The sequence below is a fragment of the Pavona decussata genome, unplaced genomic scaffold (genome assembly GCF_977016875.1).
Source record: "Pavona decussata unplaced genomic scaffold, jaPavDecu1.1 SCAFFOLD_25, whole genome shotgun sequence".
Lineage (NCBI taxonomy): Eukaryota > Metazoa > Cnidaria > Anthozoa > Scleractinia > Agariciidae > Pavona > Pavona decussata.
In genome coordinates this window covers 2,190,920-2,207,192 of record NW_028145448.1, presented here as the reverse complement: position 1 = coordinate 2,207,192, position 16,273 = coordinate 2,190,920, and the positions used below count along the sequence as shown (strand labels likewise).

The following is a 16,273-nucleotide window of genomic DNA, read 5'->3' as shown; positions in this document are numbered from 1 at the left end:
TCTTAATGAAACTCTTGTAATACGTTGTTTTGAAATTGCGCTGTTCAAGCTTTCATTACGAAATTCTTCCTTTTGTGCAAACAAAGAAAAGAACATTCTTGAGGATTGACCCCCTGCAGAGTCAAAAGAGAGCGGTCATCCCAGGTCGCCCAAGCATGTTATTTGCTGAATTCTGACTCGCTTTGGTGATTTTGTAGAGCTGCTTCTCAAGAATTATAAGGTATGTGTGACTGGTTTTCAGAAAAAAACATTTGTTTGTTATAATACTGTGAATGATCATTCTTGAACTTGGAATCTTAAACAATTGTATGCTGATAACTCTTCTCTCAAGGTCTACTAATGTTGAAGCATTGAAGCTTCTTTTGCTGAAGAAGACTGCGAGAAACAGTCGAAAGCTTCAATGCTTCTACTTTAACAGACCTTGAGAGAAGAGTTATTCATACATTTGTATGTTGTGCTTTTTTCATTGCGTTTAGTCAGAATGGAAGGAGAAAAGAATTTCATGGGAGAATTCGTGGCAGTTTTCAAACCAGTCGTATGACGACACTCGGTCGAAAACTGCCGAGCACTAAAATTGCAATGAAAACAATGAAACTTCTAATATTTTTCAGCATGGTTTCAACAACAAGACGAATTTCACAAAAAAAATTGAAGAATTGACACTGTAGGAACTAATCAAGTGTCTCCAAAAGTTTTAATTGTCTGCAAGAAAGCGAGACGGAACTTTCTTCAATAAGAAATCGCTTACCGCGTGCCCGTGCGTGATTTTAAAATTTCATACCATTTGTCGGCATATTGTCAAAAATAAGATAAATTTTTGGTCCACTAGTTATTCAGCTTGTGTGGTATATGCTAAAACAATTATTCACCTCAGTGTCGGTGAAAGTAATGGATATTTACCTCACCGCCTCCATCACTATTCACCTCCACTTCGGTGAATAATTGTTAAATATTAGTCCCGTGAGCAGCAGAATCGCTTTAAACTTAAATAATTAGGAAAGAAGTGGTTTCTGCGGGACACTCCACAGAGTAAGTATTTTACGTTGAGAAAATCTAGTGTACGTTTCCAAAAGCCTACCACAGTGAACGAAATTAAGCAAAGAGAAAGAGACAGAATTCCAAAGAAAACTCGACAAAGTACCGCGTGGTCGGTAAACTGGGAGGAATACCGAAACACACAAAATGAAACCCTTGGAGATTAGTATGGGTCCGCTCCAGTTGGTTTGGGCACCACCCCGGTGGAAGAGGTAAATTACTGGCTTACAAGATTCATATTGGAAGTCCCCTTGCCCGTGCGATATTAAAGAAATAAAAAACGCGCCGAGTGCATTGTTGAATTATATAAGCACGCGGGAATTTTTAAGAACAAGAGAGAAGTGCAGAGAGGCACGAGCCGTAGGCGAGTGCCTTTCTGCACTTCTCGAGTGTTCTTAAAAATTCCCAAGTGCTTATATAACTCAACAATGCACGAGGAACAAGTTTTTTTATTTCTTTTATAAAATATAAACAATCGCAACTCGTCAGACAAGTGCGAATTTTAATGAATCAACATCAACTTTCTCCTTACACGTCAGACGCAATCTCATTGGTTCAAAATTTGACAGAAAACCAATGAAAAATGTTTTGTATCGTTCACGACGAGAATCATTTGAAGCGAAAAGTTCTCGAAAAAGCTAAACAACAAGCTAAGGATTCTCTTCAAAAGTTCAAATACTTCACTTATTTGTGGATTAAGGGAGATTCAAGTTTATTTGAACTGAATTTATAGTTCACGGCGAATAGGCCTTATCACGGTTTTTGACGCCATTTTGACGAGTAGGCAAACACGCTTGAAATAGCAGTGTTTGTATGGAAATCCGATGTCAAATAATTTTAGTAAAACATCGCCTCTGGAAAATTCATGAATTGGAAACTTTTGGCACTAGGAAAAGGATTTTAAGAAAAAAATTAGAGGGATGTAGCTGTGCCAGAAAGCGTCCAGTCGTGTTTTAAACTTTCCATACATTTGTCTGTAAGCGAACCAGCCGTGAACTGCTACTAAAAATAGTTTGCGGGAAAAAAATACAGACAAATGTATGCAAAGTTCAAAACACGACTGGACGCTTTCTGGCACAGCTACATCCTTCCAATTTTTTTTTCTTAAAATCCTTTTCCTAGTGCCAAAAGTTTCCAATTCATGAATTTTTCAGAAGCGATGTTTTATGAAAATTCTTTGACATCGGATTTCCATACAAACGCTGTTATTTCAAGCGTGTTTGCCTACTCGTCAAAATGGCGTCGAAAACCGTGATAAGGCCTATTGAACATGCCATGAGAATCACCGCGGTGTTGGAGGATGTTGATCGGTGTGATTCTACAACTGCGGATGACATTTCTCTGGGTTGTCGAGAAGAAACGGACTGGAATTGTTTGGAAGACATTTACTTCATCTGTGTTGTCTGAATGGATCCTGTTAGAGCAGATGACAGAACATCACTGCACTTTCTGAGCTGAGTTGACGATAGCCGGGAATTGTAATGTTGGAGACTGTTCGGGTTTTTGTGGCCCGAAATGTGGCAAATGTGCCGATCTGCCAAGCCGGCTTCTGACCACAAGGTTATCGCTGTCACTTTGGATTCAACTTGGACAGATACAACCTCAGAACTCGATAACCATCGGTTAGTGTTTACAATATCATTGAGAAACTCAAAACCGCAGTCAAACGAGGGAAATTGCTCGGCCATAATGGCGGTCTGTCGCTGAATTTCTCAGATTTTCACGGGCAAAAAATCTGACGTGTGCTCCGTGCATATGTACAATTATAATGCACGCACCATACGTATGCTTCGTGCATTGTGGAGTTATAAAGAACTCAGTTTGACCAATCACAGTGCTTGCTTGACCCTGGCTATTTTATAAATAATCATAAGTATGCTCTATATAGAGCATACTAATTAGGCTTTTAGACAAAGGAAAACAAAAGAAATCATTAGTATGTTCTATACAGAGCATACTAATGAGTATTCATTTTACCCTATAATTTCCCTGTGCTTTAAAGCCTCCGCCTCTTTACATAATTTAAGACCGTTTATGGGATATAGAGCAGTCAAATATTGGGCACTGATTGGCTGAGTCAAGTGTGACCATGTTCTAACGAAGTAATAATTTATGCCTTCATGTTTTCGTCTATTCCATAATTAAAGGGCCACAACAAACTCTTTTTTAGTCTGCCATATGTTCTATCGTCTTCACCATACAAAGAGAAGAAAATTGAACGGCCTGCAAATTTAAAGCACGGTTTAAAATCGGTATGTTCTGCATATTTAATCCTATCTTTTCGACTCGACATCTACATTTATACATGGCAACGTTTGCCCATCGCGCCACGGTGGGCTGGTGCTGGTTTATATACTCGAACACATTATTAAAATACAATGCTATGTAATACAGTGCTCAGGTATGGTGTTTATACACGTGCAGAGGAAACTTATAAGATATAATTAAGTATAATATAATAATTGTGATGCAAACACGAATAACTGTTCCGCTTCATTGAAGGTTTGTAGCGGCTGGTCTACAAATGAACAGACGAGGTTTCACAGTGCCACAACAGCGGAGTTCGCCGAAGTCATTTCGTGGAGAGACGAGCGGTGACACCAACTGAACTGCTGGCTTCCTTTAATCAGGTAAAAACTCATCTAAGTCAAATTCGAATCGTTTCATATTGACCTTTTACGCCTGCTTTTGTATCATTGAATATGAATATACGAACTCCCGGCATATATTTCAACCGCGCGCGGGTGAAAGATTTAATAGAAGAAAGACTTTCGCAGTTATTTACGTAACTTAAGTGGTTGCGAAAAAAAGGCTACATGTTACAAACTCACAATATTGCCAGCTTCCAAGCCTGAATTTTTTTCAGGTTTTCTTTTCGCAACTGCCTACGTTGCGTAAATAACTGAGAGGATCTTTCTTCTGTTCCCCTTCTCCCGCCCGAAATTCGTGCGGTTATAATTTATTCAAGCATGGAATAATTTTGGTGTTTACAAACATTAGGCACAGTTCAGACGCCGAACTTTTCGTGAGCCGAACTTAACTCAAATTAAGGTCAGCCCAAATCCCGAAAATCCCGCCTTTTGATTCAGACGCCGAACTTAATTTACTTGTAACTTGAAGCAAACCGTGCTCTTTACGAGAGATTGCATCTGAAATACGTTATAATAATTTATGCATTATGTTCGGCTGATGGAAGTTCGACGTCTGAATGAAAGCCGTTCCAAAGCCGAAATTCCCGGCTGAGCCCTTCCAAATTGAAGTAGCCGTTCTCAATCGATTCAGACGGCGAACTTTTCATGTACCGCGTCTGAACTGGGCCTTCAAGTAACACCGCGCGTAGGATATGAGATGATAGCAAACGAGGCATGTAGCGCCGAGTTGGCTATCATCATCTCATATCCAACAAGCGCGAGTGGAATAATTGTTTTATTAAAAAACAAACATCAAGAAATATTGCTAGATCTTGCTGATTTCGCTTTGCAAGAACAACCAGAAGACATGGTCGCTAAGCCGATCAAATCACTGGAGTTGCATCACACAAATGTTCAGTTTTTATTAAGTATTCATATTGTATACTGCAGCGGTTTTGTTCTCATTGCCTTATTTCACGCACAGACGACAACTTTCTTAATTTTTTTTCAGTTCTTTCTTTTTTATATATTAAGTTGCGATGGTCGACTACGAAAAAATAAACACCGAGGGAGATAGAAAAAATCCTCGGACAGAGGCCGGCATCTTCTCCATTCTTTCATTCTGGTGGCTAAACGAGATATTTTCCACGGGAAACAAGCGTCCTCTCGAGAATAAACACTTGTTTCCGTTGATTGAAGGCGACAAATGTAAAGAAGCGACTGAAAGACTACAGCAGCTATGGGACGAGAAAATTACTAATCATACGCCCAAACCACGGGCAGGCTTCCCATGCGAGCTGTTCTCTTGGTGGCCTTGTGTTGGTGGATGCCGATTGCTTTCAGCATTGCTACAGCTGTACTCGTGGAGTGACTACGCACTTGTTTGTTTATTAGCGCTGCTGTGTGGTTTAGGAAATGTTCTACAGCCCGTGTTTTTGAGTCTGTTGTTAGCAGAACTGCTAAAACCATCACGTGACGACTTTCGTGCTTATAGTTATGCTGCAGGGATCTGCCTGAGTTCCCTTCTGCGTGTAGTGTTTTCAAATCAGTATGCATTCAGGGTCTATACGATTCCTCTGAGGTGGAAATCGGCCGTGGTTGGAATGACGTATAGAAAGGTATCTGGAACACAATTGTAACTTTCCTCCTTTACGTCTAGCCTTAAAAATATATCTATAGCAAATACTAAATGTTATCATCATTTTCTACCTTACATGTTATTTATTTATTTATGTTTTTGCACAGATGTTTATTGATCGTTTTCTGTCTATTCGTTTTATGATTGTCTCAACTGTAATTGTATCAACCGTCTCCTAGTCTTTAAACATTATATATAACAGCACTACAATGAGGTAGCCTTATTCTATAAGCCCTATGGTTTCAACAAAGGTTTCCTCACCATTGTAAAATTTTTTTCTTCCGCTCATATTTTGCTTTTTTGAAGCGCGTGTGTTAAAATAAATAAAACAGAAAAAAAAATAGAAATAGTGTCAAAAATGATGTCTGGTTTAGCTAGTTTACTACACTTTGGCTGCTTTGGCTCAACTGTTTCTTTGCTCTAATTGAGAAGCTTCTGTGTCTATGAAAAATCCTAAAGATATGAGAGCTATGCCGACGGGGCCAGGAGCCCCTGGAAGGTTCAATGAGGCCACTCACTTCAAATATCAAATACTACTACAAGTTATGTTAGTACAGTAAACAGCCGCATAAAAGAACGTTAACAAGTGGATTAAGAATCTCCAGGCTGAAATTCGTCATTTTAGTCACCTGTTATATAAGAACCTTACAAAATGTGGGTGTTTACTGTATTGGTTATAGCAAAACTTGAGTTTTTACGTAGCATAGTTGGTTGTAAATTCGTCAAAGTTTCGATTCGTTGTTATTAGTGCAATAGCACAGAACAAAAACAAAAAATCGTTTGCCTTCGTCTTTCTCATTCCATTTAGGACAGAGTATTATTCTGACCGAAAAATACATATGCTTATGTCTTTTAAGTCATGTATTATGTATATGTACTAACTCACTTTTTAATGTGTCTTAAATCATCGAACAAACATTTTATGTTTATCTCTACAATAGATTCTTGGTTTCACCCAATCACAGTTATCACACATTTCCAGCGGTCGCGTGCTAAACCTTATCTCTGGCGATCTCCAACGATTTGACATGTTCATGTATTCCGTTTGTTCTATGCTGCGCACTTTATTCGAAGCAAGTGGAATATCATGTCTAATCGTATACCTGTTTGGATGGAAGGCATTGGCTGGTTTGTTGTTCCTGGTATCGCTTGCTGTTCTCTATGGAGCCATCGGAGCGGCTTGTGCCAAACTGCGCTTCAGAATTGCCGATATAACGGACAATCGTCTTCGATTAATGAACAACGTCATCTTGGGAATCCGTGCTGTAAAATTGAACGCCTGGGAATGGCTCTTCAGGGAAAGAGTGCTACAGACTAGGAGGTAATTTCGTTTTAAATATTTGTCTCACAGTCGGTGCAACGACTAGAGGTTTACGCATGGCATGGAAAGGATTAATTACTACTCAACAAAGGAAAACAAAACTAATGAATACTTTAATTCCAAATGGACGTATAACTAGTAATTTTTTGCGGGGGACGTCATTGAATCGTGAGTTGGGCCGAGTGTAGAATTTACCACTCTTCTCCCTCTCACCCCTCCACATAAAAAAGCGGACCTTAGATTTTTCTCAGCACTAAGCTACGCTCTTGATTATAACTGTGCATGCACACACATTTTTAGCAACAAGAACAGGAAACAACTAACCAAAGAAAGTAGAACGTAAATTGTTACCTCCAAAATCTTTAACATCCTGTGACATTACCAAATGTCTAACCTAAGCCCCCCATTGTCTCGTAGACACTAGCTTTACTTATGTTTTCTTTTTCTTTCTTTCTGATACAGGAGAGAAATTCGACTGGTTCGATTCAAAAGCGCGCTTCTTGCCATATACTCAGCGCTCATGTACTCATCTCTTCCCGCCACAGTGCTGACTTCGCTGTTGACATTGTCAGGCAGTGGAACTGAGCTTACCACTTATAACATTTTCATGATTCTTTCTCTTTATGGTACGATACGGGTTTCGGTGTGCTGGCACATTGCACAGTCTGCTATATCTGTAGCAGAATTCTCGACTTCTGTTCGACGCATTCAGCTCTTTCTAGAAACCTTCGACTGCAGTATAAAGAAACGACTCAAAGAGTCGTTCTTTGACAACGAAGATAAAGGACGTTTTCTTAGCAAGGATCCGTTTGGTATGGAACAAGCTGAAAACAAAAGAAATTGCAAAAACGGAAGGAAAGTAAACATTTTAATGAAAAATGCCGTTTGCAGCTGGACCGGTAACCGTAAATCCCCAACTTTGAATTCCTTCTCTTTGGCGATGAATGATGATGAAATGGTGTTTGTCACCGGCCCTGTTGGTGCTGGTAAAACATCTCTACTTCTCGCCCTTTTAGGGGAGCTCACCGTCGATGATGGTCACTTGTCAAGTTGTGGCAAAATCGCCTACGTTGCCCAGCAACCATGGGTATTCTCTGGCACCGTGCAAGAAAACATTTTATTTGGACAACCACTAGACATACGTAGATACAACATGGTCATTGAATCATGCGCACTTCTTAGGGACATACAAGCATTCCCCGATGGACACGCCACCTTGATTGGAGAACGCGGCATTGTGTTAAGTGGAGGCCAGCGTGCTCGTATTGGTTTAGCACGCGCGGTTTATTCTAATGCAGATATTTATTTGCTAGATGATCCGCTGAGTGCGGTTGATGCTAAAGTTGGGAAGCACATCTTTGAGCAATGCTTAAATGGCGTGCTTTCCACAAAGCTTCGAGTCGTTGTCACCCACAGTCTGCAGTATTTGAAGAATGCGAAAAGCATTGTCTTAATGAAGGAAGGATCGATTTTATTGAATAACGGCAATTATGAAGACTTGAAGAAATTTGACTCTGTGGTGTTAGGGGATTGGATGCGAAAGAGGAGAGATTTAGGTGAGGTACATTCCTTATACGGTGCAAAAGAAACTAATGTTGTTTCAGGTGTAGAAGACGCGTACGGCCTGGAAACTGCTGAGGAAGATCGCTTAACAGGCGTCGTCAACTGGAGATCATACTGGGATTATCTTCGAGCCGGGATATCTGCCAAATTATTGCTACTTTTCGCAATATTTTTCACTTTAGTCCAAGGTAAATACTTATCGTACTCATTTTGTTACTACTATCCGCTTATTCTGCTTAAGAGCAAGGAATTAAAACATTGTGTTTCCGGAAAGCGATGCATGGCTACCCTGAAATTTCTATCCTACGCTGTAGAATTTCGCGACGTTTTGTGGAATGAAAAAGGGGGCTTTAAAACAAAACGATTTTCTCTGATATATATATATATTTTTTAACAAAACACTAAAAAGTGAAAACTATAGCCCATTTGTACAGCCGTGTCCTTAGAAACGTGTCCTGGAGCAGTAGCAAGGCTGGAATCCCTTTTCGACCCTTTATTTTATACAAAACTCGTCGCTTTTCATATGGAAATATAAGCCAGTAGCACAAGGATGACATGAGTCACATATGAAAAATAGTGACGTTTGTATCAAAACAAACTCTAGTCTAGCGTTGCTCCCACTCTACTGAAAAAATAGGCTACTTTAACGACAATCGAGTAGGGACAAATTTCGTAGTATTTTTGGCGCGCATCTTTGGAACTTTTTTCATCAAACTATGAACATAATATTTTGAGAACGGGCAATTATTTTTAATTTATTTGATCTTTTGTTTCTTATTTGGTTTGTACGCGAAATTCTTTTATTTTTTGACCGATTGGTAGTTTGTATCTTTTTACCGTTGCTATGGTAACAGGTTCTCTGATTGCTCCGGACTGGTGGTTACTTCAAATGTCCAAACTCCCCCGGGAACAGAGAGATGACAGCCGTAACTTTTACATTTATGGAGGACTGGTTAGCACAGCTTTAGTTCTCTTCATCACAAGGGCAGTACTTCTGTTTGAAACCCTGGTCAATTCCTCCAAGCAGCTGCACGACAAAATGACGATAGCCATATTAAAAGCCCCGGTCTTGTTTTACGATACCAACCCCGTTGGCAGAATAATAAACCGCTTCTCTGGGGACGTGGCAATCTTGGATGAGTTCCTGCCCTACGTGTTTGTGGACACCTTGCAGCTGTTCTTGCTCTGTGCAGGAACGGTGATCTTCACGAGCGCCCTTAATCCTTGGATCATATTGGCTGTCGTTCCTCTTATGATAGTGTTTTTTGTGATTGGTCGACTCTTCAACAAGACTTTCCGGGAAGTGAGGCGATTGGAAGCACTGAATAGAAGCCCTGTGTTCTCTCACTTCTCCGATACCTTGGAGGGTTTGGCATCCATTCGGGCGTATAAGAAGGAGACGAGTTTTCTAGAAGAACTTTACAGGTTCGAAAAAAAGTCCCTTTCTAAATATTGCAAACTGTTAATAATTCAGGATTCCAAATTATTTTATGTTTTAGAGACGCACGTGCTTTCGACTTCCTCATGGTATGGTGAGGGTGCGTTACATTTGTCAGAACTTGCCGGCCAGTTTAATCTTTTTGCAGATGGAATGTACCAATTTCGACAACACGTCATATACCACTTCCTTTAAATTGCTTAAAAATGATATGGCGGACGTTGCTCTCAGAATGTGCCATTTTGAAGACTTCGAGGAAGCAGTCCTTCAAATTGGTTCACTCCATTTTCGGACTAACCAGTCTGGCCAGCCAGCCCTGACAAATGGAAAGCACCCTTGGTAATTAGGCTAAAAAAGCTTAACAACACTTGGGGAACACCTCAAAGGCACAGCGCATTCCGTGGACTAGTCATCAACCACAGTCGTTGCTAGAGCAAATGACACTTTTAGGAAGCGAATTAGAGACGCCATCGAGATTCAATAAGCAGCGCCCAACCTTTAATTTTGGATCATGATTAAGTAACTGTTTGGCAATTTTTATTAACATAAAAGGATAAGGAAACAATATCTTTAGTAGAGGGCCTTTCTAGTTTCCTTCGCAGCCGTATAATCTATACCAACACCGGTACAGTTTAGATCTGGTCTGAGCGGGAGCAAGGATGGTGCAGTGGTGATGAGTACATTCGCCTTCGACCAATGTCGCTCGGGTTTGATTCCCGGACTCGGCGTTATATGTGGGTTTGTTGTTGGTTCTCGTCCCTGCTCCAAGGGTTTTTCTCCGGGTTCTTCGGTTTTCCTCCCTCCACAAAATTCAGCATTTCCAAATTACAATTCGATGTAGAAACACTGGACGAACAGCCACTCTATGGATGCGCCAATGAAATTCCCATTTATTTTCATTTATTTTACTGTACCAGAACAATTAGACTGGCGAGGATGGTTGAAATATTTTTCTCTTTTTATCCACCAGGCGCCAAGATACACACATAGAAACATGTTTCATGATCCAAGCAGCTCCCAGATGGATGGCAGTTCGTCTGGACATGCTTAGCGTTACATTCACTGCAGCTGTGGCATTTATAGCAATAGCAGCGCAATCTGGACCAGGTGAATGAGCTATTTTGTTATTAATAATAAGCACTCCGAACAAAACAATCCAGGATTGATCAATCTCGTACCCAGAGTCCTCAGGCTCTTTGGCCAGCAGTTTGTCGCTAGGGGAGACTTGAGATCAGAGACTCTCCTGGCAACCAACCGCTGGCCAAGAAGCCTGAGGACTCTGGGTACGAGATTGAGATTGAGATCTTCAAAAATATAAAAGCAATAAGGAAGGAAGGCTTTTTAGTTGAAACAGAGCTCGTCAGAGTAAAACTGAGTTAAATCAGCCTTCTCAGGAGCGCTTAACGAGAACATCAAAATAGTTAAAATCAGGTTTAAAATGTTGTTTCCCTCGTTTCTACAATATCTTTATCAGTGGCCTTTTAAAAGATAAATTTGTGTAAGCTAACGCAGTTTAATCTCGAGTGTTCGGATTCTTTAGCTGAAAAACTGAATTGTCGAGAGGTTTAGATAACGGAATCTTATCCTTCGAATTCAGTAGCTTGTTTTGACCTTTCGAAAATATTAGCTGGCTTCTTTTTCGCACTTTTAACAATGTAATTTCCACTCCGAAAACAATAGCGATTAGTGTTTCGTTGTTTCGAAAGTTTCAGGTGACATTTAGCGAAGGAAAACGCTTGTTTTTCGTCGCAATTTAATCGGAATTTCAGAGGTGGGTACTGATGGCTTTCTGAACAGTCAGATATTCCCAACAAAATCAGCCAAAATCTATTGAGAAGCTCTCCATCTATTAAACACGCTTGAATATTCTGCGAGTACACAGTTTTCATGGATCCGTAATTTTATCCGCTGTAAAACGGTCGTTCACGCTCTTGGAGCGACTGACTTGCCTCTGCTTTCTTCAGCGCTTGCAGGGCGAAGTTTATTTGAACTTCCGATTTTGTTTGATGGAGGGATTATTTAAATCCCCCTTTCTAAAAGTGATACTGTGAAATTTAGAGAAAATGTATTGTTTTCACTTTTAAAGTGACGTAAACCAATGCTGCTACAATTTCAAAGGCAAAACAAATGGCGCGAAAATCGTCCCAGCCGCTTTAGGTTTTCCCGCCTTTTTGGTGGCCTAGGCAAGGGATCATACGGGCGAAGCAAAGTTAGCCTTTTTAAAATAATTTTTCCATGTTTAGAATTTTCTCTAATCATAATTGAATTGGCTGAAGTTCTGTGAAAATTATCTGAAATAAACCGATAATCCTGAATTTTTTGTCAAGAGTACTAATTTATTATTTCGAAGAGGGTAAATGAGGGAATTTGTTTTTAGGTCAGAACCTACCACAAAAGGAACTCTTCGACTTCTTCTTAACCTGGGGGTAGGGGGAGGGGTGGGTTTACGAGGGGAATGGTAGCCATATGCTCGGACGATGAATAGAACAGGTCAGGCGGGCGGTAGGGTCCCAACACTTTGTAATACTAAAACCACGAAGCTCTAACTGATGTGTTTTGCTTAAAGGTGTCACGGCTCTTTCCCTTGTCTACACGCTTCAACTCACCGTGGATGTGTCCCAGTATGGTGTCCAGCAGTTTTCCGAGATGGAAAGCTACATGACATCAGCCGAACGCGTCCTCACATACACGAGAATCCAATCAGAGCCTGGGTACCACAATCAGTCCCAGCCTCCCACAGACTGGCCAGACCGAGGACAAGTAAAAATCCAGAATCTGGGACTAGTATACTACAAAGGTGGCCCTGAAGTTCTTAAAGACCTGAATTTTACGGTCAATCCGCGTGAGAAAGTAGGTATTGCTGGGCGCACTGGAGCAGGGAAGTCCTCACTGGTTTCAGCGTTCTTTCGCATGCCAGAACCATCCGGTGACATCATCGTCGATGACGTCAAGATCACCGGGATCAACCTGCAGAGATCACGTGGTGTAATGTCTGTCATTACCCAAGATCCCATTCTTTTCAACGGGTCATTGAGGATGAATCTTGACCCGTTTGAAAAGCACGGTGACCAGGAAATATGGACTGCGCTAGAAGAAGCCAGCTTGACGGCGCTGGTAGAAAAGCTGCCAAAACAATTGTACGAGGAAATCAAAGAAGGAGGAGCGAATTTCAGCGTGGGAGAGAAGCAGCTGATTTGCCTGGCGCGCGCCTTGCTACAAAAGAACAGAATAATGATCCTGGACGAGGCTACCGCGAACCTCGACTACAAAACAGATCAGCTTATTCAAGAGACAATTCGATTGAAATTTCAAGATTGCACGGTTTTTACAATAGCCCATCGAGTTAACACCGTCATGGACTATGACCGGGTGTTAGTCTTAGACAATGGAAAAGTTGTGGAGTTCGATCGTCCTGAGAGGCTATTACAGAGAGAGGGAGGGTACTTTTGGAAGTTGTATCATCAACTTTAGCAGTGTACTGCTCAAACATGTCGCGGTGTAATCACGAACTTAACATCTCGCCTTATATTCAACTACTCACCGGCCACACCTTGCGTCAATAAACAATATTCCGCGTATTCTCGGTATTCGACTGGATCTGCAGATTGCAAAAGAGGATTTTGATGGGCAATATTTTTAAACTAATATATTTGCATGCAACGAGATTCCCCCCTACCTCCTAGCCTCGTGTACAAGTTAGTTAAAGTTCAATACGGTCTATTATTTGTCCATGGTTTCCTCGTGGAGGGGGAAGGGGTTCTCTTTTGTAGGACAACATGATGTTACCTTATATTTTTGACTTTTCTAATGATGCCATAGCTGTTGGTGTTGGTGATAGTGGTGGTCTTGCTGGTAGAAGATGCACAAAGAAATAAACGGCCATTTTAGATCAACCCAGCAGTGCAACAGTAGAGATTCTTGAACACTTTATACATACTATTTTGTTTAAAATTTCCGGTACGTCTTACAAGAGAGCTTGTCCTCTTAAGGAGAACCAATATCTTCAGTCACTCTTGCATGAGGTGGAGACGTTTCTTACTAGACCACTTACTACTGTTATTGTTGTTGTTTTTGATGTGATAAGGTGTTTTATTGTAAGGCGCGAATGATAAACCCGTATGTGGATAACAATTATGATGTTATGGGACTTTGTCAAGCGTTGCGGCTCTCGACCAGTTTATCTAATACTTTATTTAATACTTTATCTAATGATAATGCTTGAAAAATTTTAGGCTTACGTTTTTCAAGTTGTCGCATTTTTATTTCTAGAATGCGCTACAACAGATCATTAGTTGTTCCTTTCAAGAAATGAGTTGATTTCTTTCTTCTCGTTGTTCTCGAATTATTTTGTAGCTAAGTGAAGGTCTCGTTTCACCATTTTTTTTTTAACAAAAGAGCTAAAATACCCATGACAGTTTCCCATTAATGTATAATATTTTTAGCCTTTACCCCTTTATTTTTAATAGTACTGTATTTTATTGTTATACTTTTGTAATTTAAATAATGGATAAAGAGGACGCTTGTTTCCCGTGGAAACTATCTAGTTTAGCCACCAGTAGAAGATGCCGGCCGTCGTCCGGGTTTAATTTTTTTTATATCTCCCTCTGGGTCAGAGTTTATTGTTTCGTAGACGACCATGGTTGAACTGATATCCAAAAAAAAAAACAAGAACAAAAGAGAAGAAGTCTAGCGCCAACAAGACACTACAGCGAAAACGCGAGGGTATATGAAGTTAACTTGTCGTGCGTGCACATGTGAGAGTTTCAGCCCAGGTAGAAAAAATCTCAAATCTATTGACGTTGTGCGAAGATGAGTTCCGGTTTGAACAACCGAGATTGTTTGCCCATATTAGGAAGTAGTGCGGAAGTATTCGAGAATCCCCAGAGCCAATTACAGGCGGTTATTTTGGTAAGCGCCAATAAGATTGAAGTTACCCAGTTTATGACAAACTTGCATCACTATTACCATTATTAAACTACAATATTCCCTCTCGCCGACGTCACAGGTACTCACGAGGACGTTGTTTCTTCATCATTCGGCATTAGCTAGAGGGTTTCATGTTTGGGTAAGTCAGTGATTTGGTCTTATTTTTTTATTTTTTAAGATGCATGTGATTTGGCTTTCTCCTTATTGCTGTCTACTTGAAATCACATTGCGTGCATTACAAAATCGTGCCCATTGAAACACTCCATCGCTCATGCAAATGAGGTCTACTTTGGCTGTCAGTTAAAACGATCTTTCGTATTTGGAAGTGAAAATTAGTGCAGTGGAACACATCCATATAACAGAAGAACAATGAAAAACAAAAGAACAGAAGGTAAAGCCCGCGGGGCACTCCCCAATATTAGCAATGTAGGTTTGTGCGGCCTTAAAGGGTATGGTTTTTGAGCCTTTTTGATCTGAAATGGGGTCTAGATTTTGATCATTTTGGTCTGAAATAGGGTAATGCTGGTCTGGAATTGGGCCATGGTTTTCACAAGTCAGTTGGGGTTGGACGGCCTACACATTTCTCGCTCGCATGTTTGCGTTTTTCATCTCGGTCCATTGAGCAAATTAGCTTCTTGTATATATTTGTAGTGGGTCAACATGATGTTTTGGAGGATTTGCATGATCTGAAATAGGGTATCGATTTGAGGGTCTGGTTTGAAATAGGGTAAGGAAACTACACATTTTCGTTTGAAATAGGAAAAGAATTTTTAGATGTGTGCCACACACACACAAATTAACGGCCAGTACTCACCCTGGGAGGCGAAGTTTATCAACAGAAATTGCGTGACTCCAGCGGTTAACTAGTACGAATTAAACATTACCAGCACTTTGAGAAAAGTGATGTTTTTTAGCGTATTCTATGACAAAAGAAAGTTCCCAATGTGAATAAATGAGAACTAAAACGAAATGGGTTTTTTGGTACCTTGAAAGTAATTTGTTTATGAAATGTAAACAAACTGACCAAAGAGGGGTGCTTTTCGGCAAATCACTTCGATTCCAAGCGAAACGTTTGAATGAAACAGTAATCTAAATCAACTAAATTTGATGTTAGAAATTTAAAATTACAAAAAGTTAAGTGTCTGTTTTGTCAACGTAGTCTAACATAGTGAATTTGCATAACAATGATCTAATTTCAAATTCGAATGCCCAAAGTAGTGGACCGTAGTGCAGTACACGAGCAATTTCAAAAACTGTATTCTTAGAAACCTCAGCCAAAGTCAAGCGTCTCTATAATTTTTGCTGCATGAAACCTTTGTAACACGTTGTTTTAAAACAGCGCTGTTCAAGCTTTCATTACGAAATTCTTCTTTTTGTGCAAACAAAGAAATGAACATTCTTGAGGATTGACCCCCTGCAGAGTCAGAAGAGACCACAAGTAGCTGTCATCCCTGGTTGCCCAGGCATGCTATTTGCTGAATTCTGGCGCGCTTTGGTGATTTTGTGGAGCTGGCTCTCAAGAATTGTAAGGTATGTGTGACTATCACGAACATCCCGCCTTTTGATTCAGACCCCGAACTTAATTTACTCGTAACTTGAAGCAAAACATGCTCTTTACGAGAGACAGCATCTGAAATACGTTATAATAATTTATGCATTAGGTTCGGCTCATGAAAAGTTTGACGTCTGAATCAAAGCTGTTCCAAAGCTGAAATTCCCGG

The 16,273-nt window shown here is 40.3% G+C and overlaps 1 protein-coding gene across 3 annotated transcripts; it reads left to right on the top strand.

The window, feature by feature from the left end:
• LOC146485763 (ATP-binding cassette subfamily C member 4-like) lies at positions 1-14,240 on the top strand. 3 transcript variants are annotated; one of them, XM_085103112.1, is made up of 8 exons: positions 1-220; positions 3,538-3,665; positions 4,701-5,284; positions 6,246-6,625; positions 7,088-8,376; positions 9,043-9,613; positions 10,597-10,733; positions 12,193-14,240. In XM_085103112.1, exons 3-8 carry the CDS (start codon positions 4,706-4,708, stop codon positions 13,095-13,097), a joined length of 3,861 nt encoding a protein of 1,286 aa, XP_084959238.1. In that variant the 5' UTR covers positions 1-220; positions 3,538-3,665; positions 4,701-4,705; the 3' UTR covers positions 13,098-14,240. The 3 variants fall into 3 exon arrangements, with proteins under 3 accessions (XP_084959238.1, XP_084959239.1, XP_084959237.1); XM_085103113.1 differs by having other exon boundaries at positions 4,678-5,284; XM_085103111.1 differs by lacking the exon at positions 1-220 and adding an exon at positions 3,084-3,287 and having other exon boundaries at positions 3,538-5,284.
• The last annotated feature ends 2,033 nt before the right edge of the window (positions 14,241-16,273 follow it).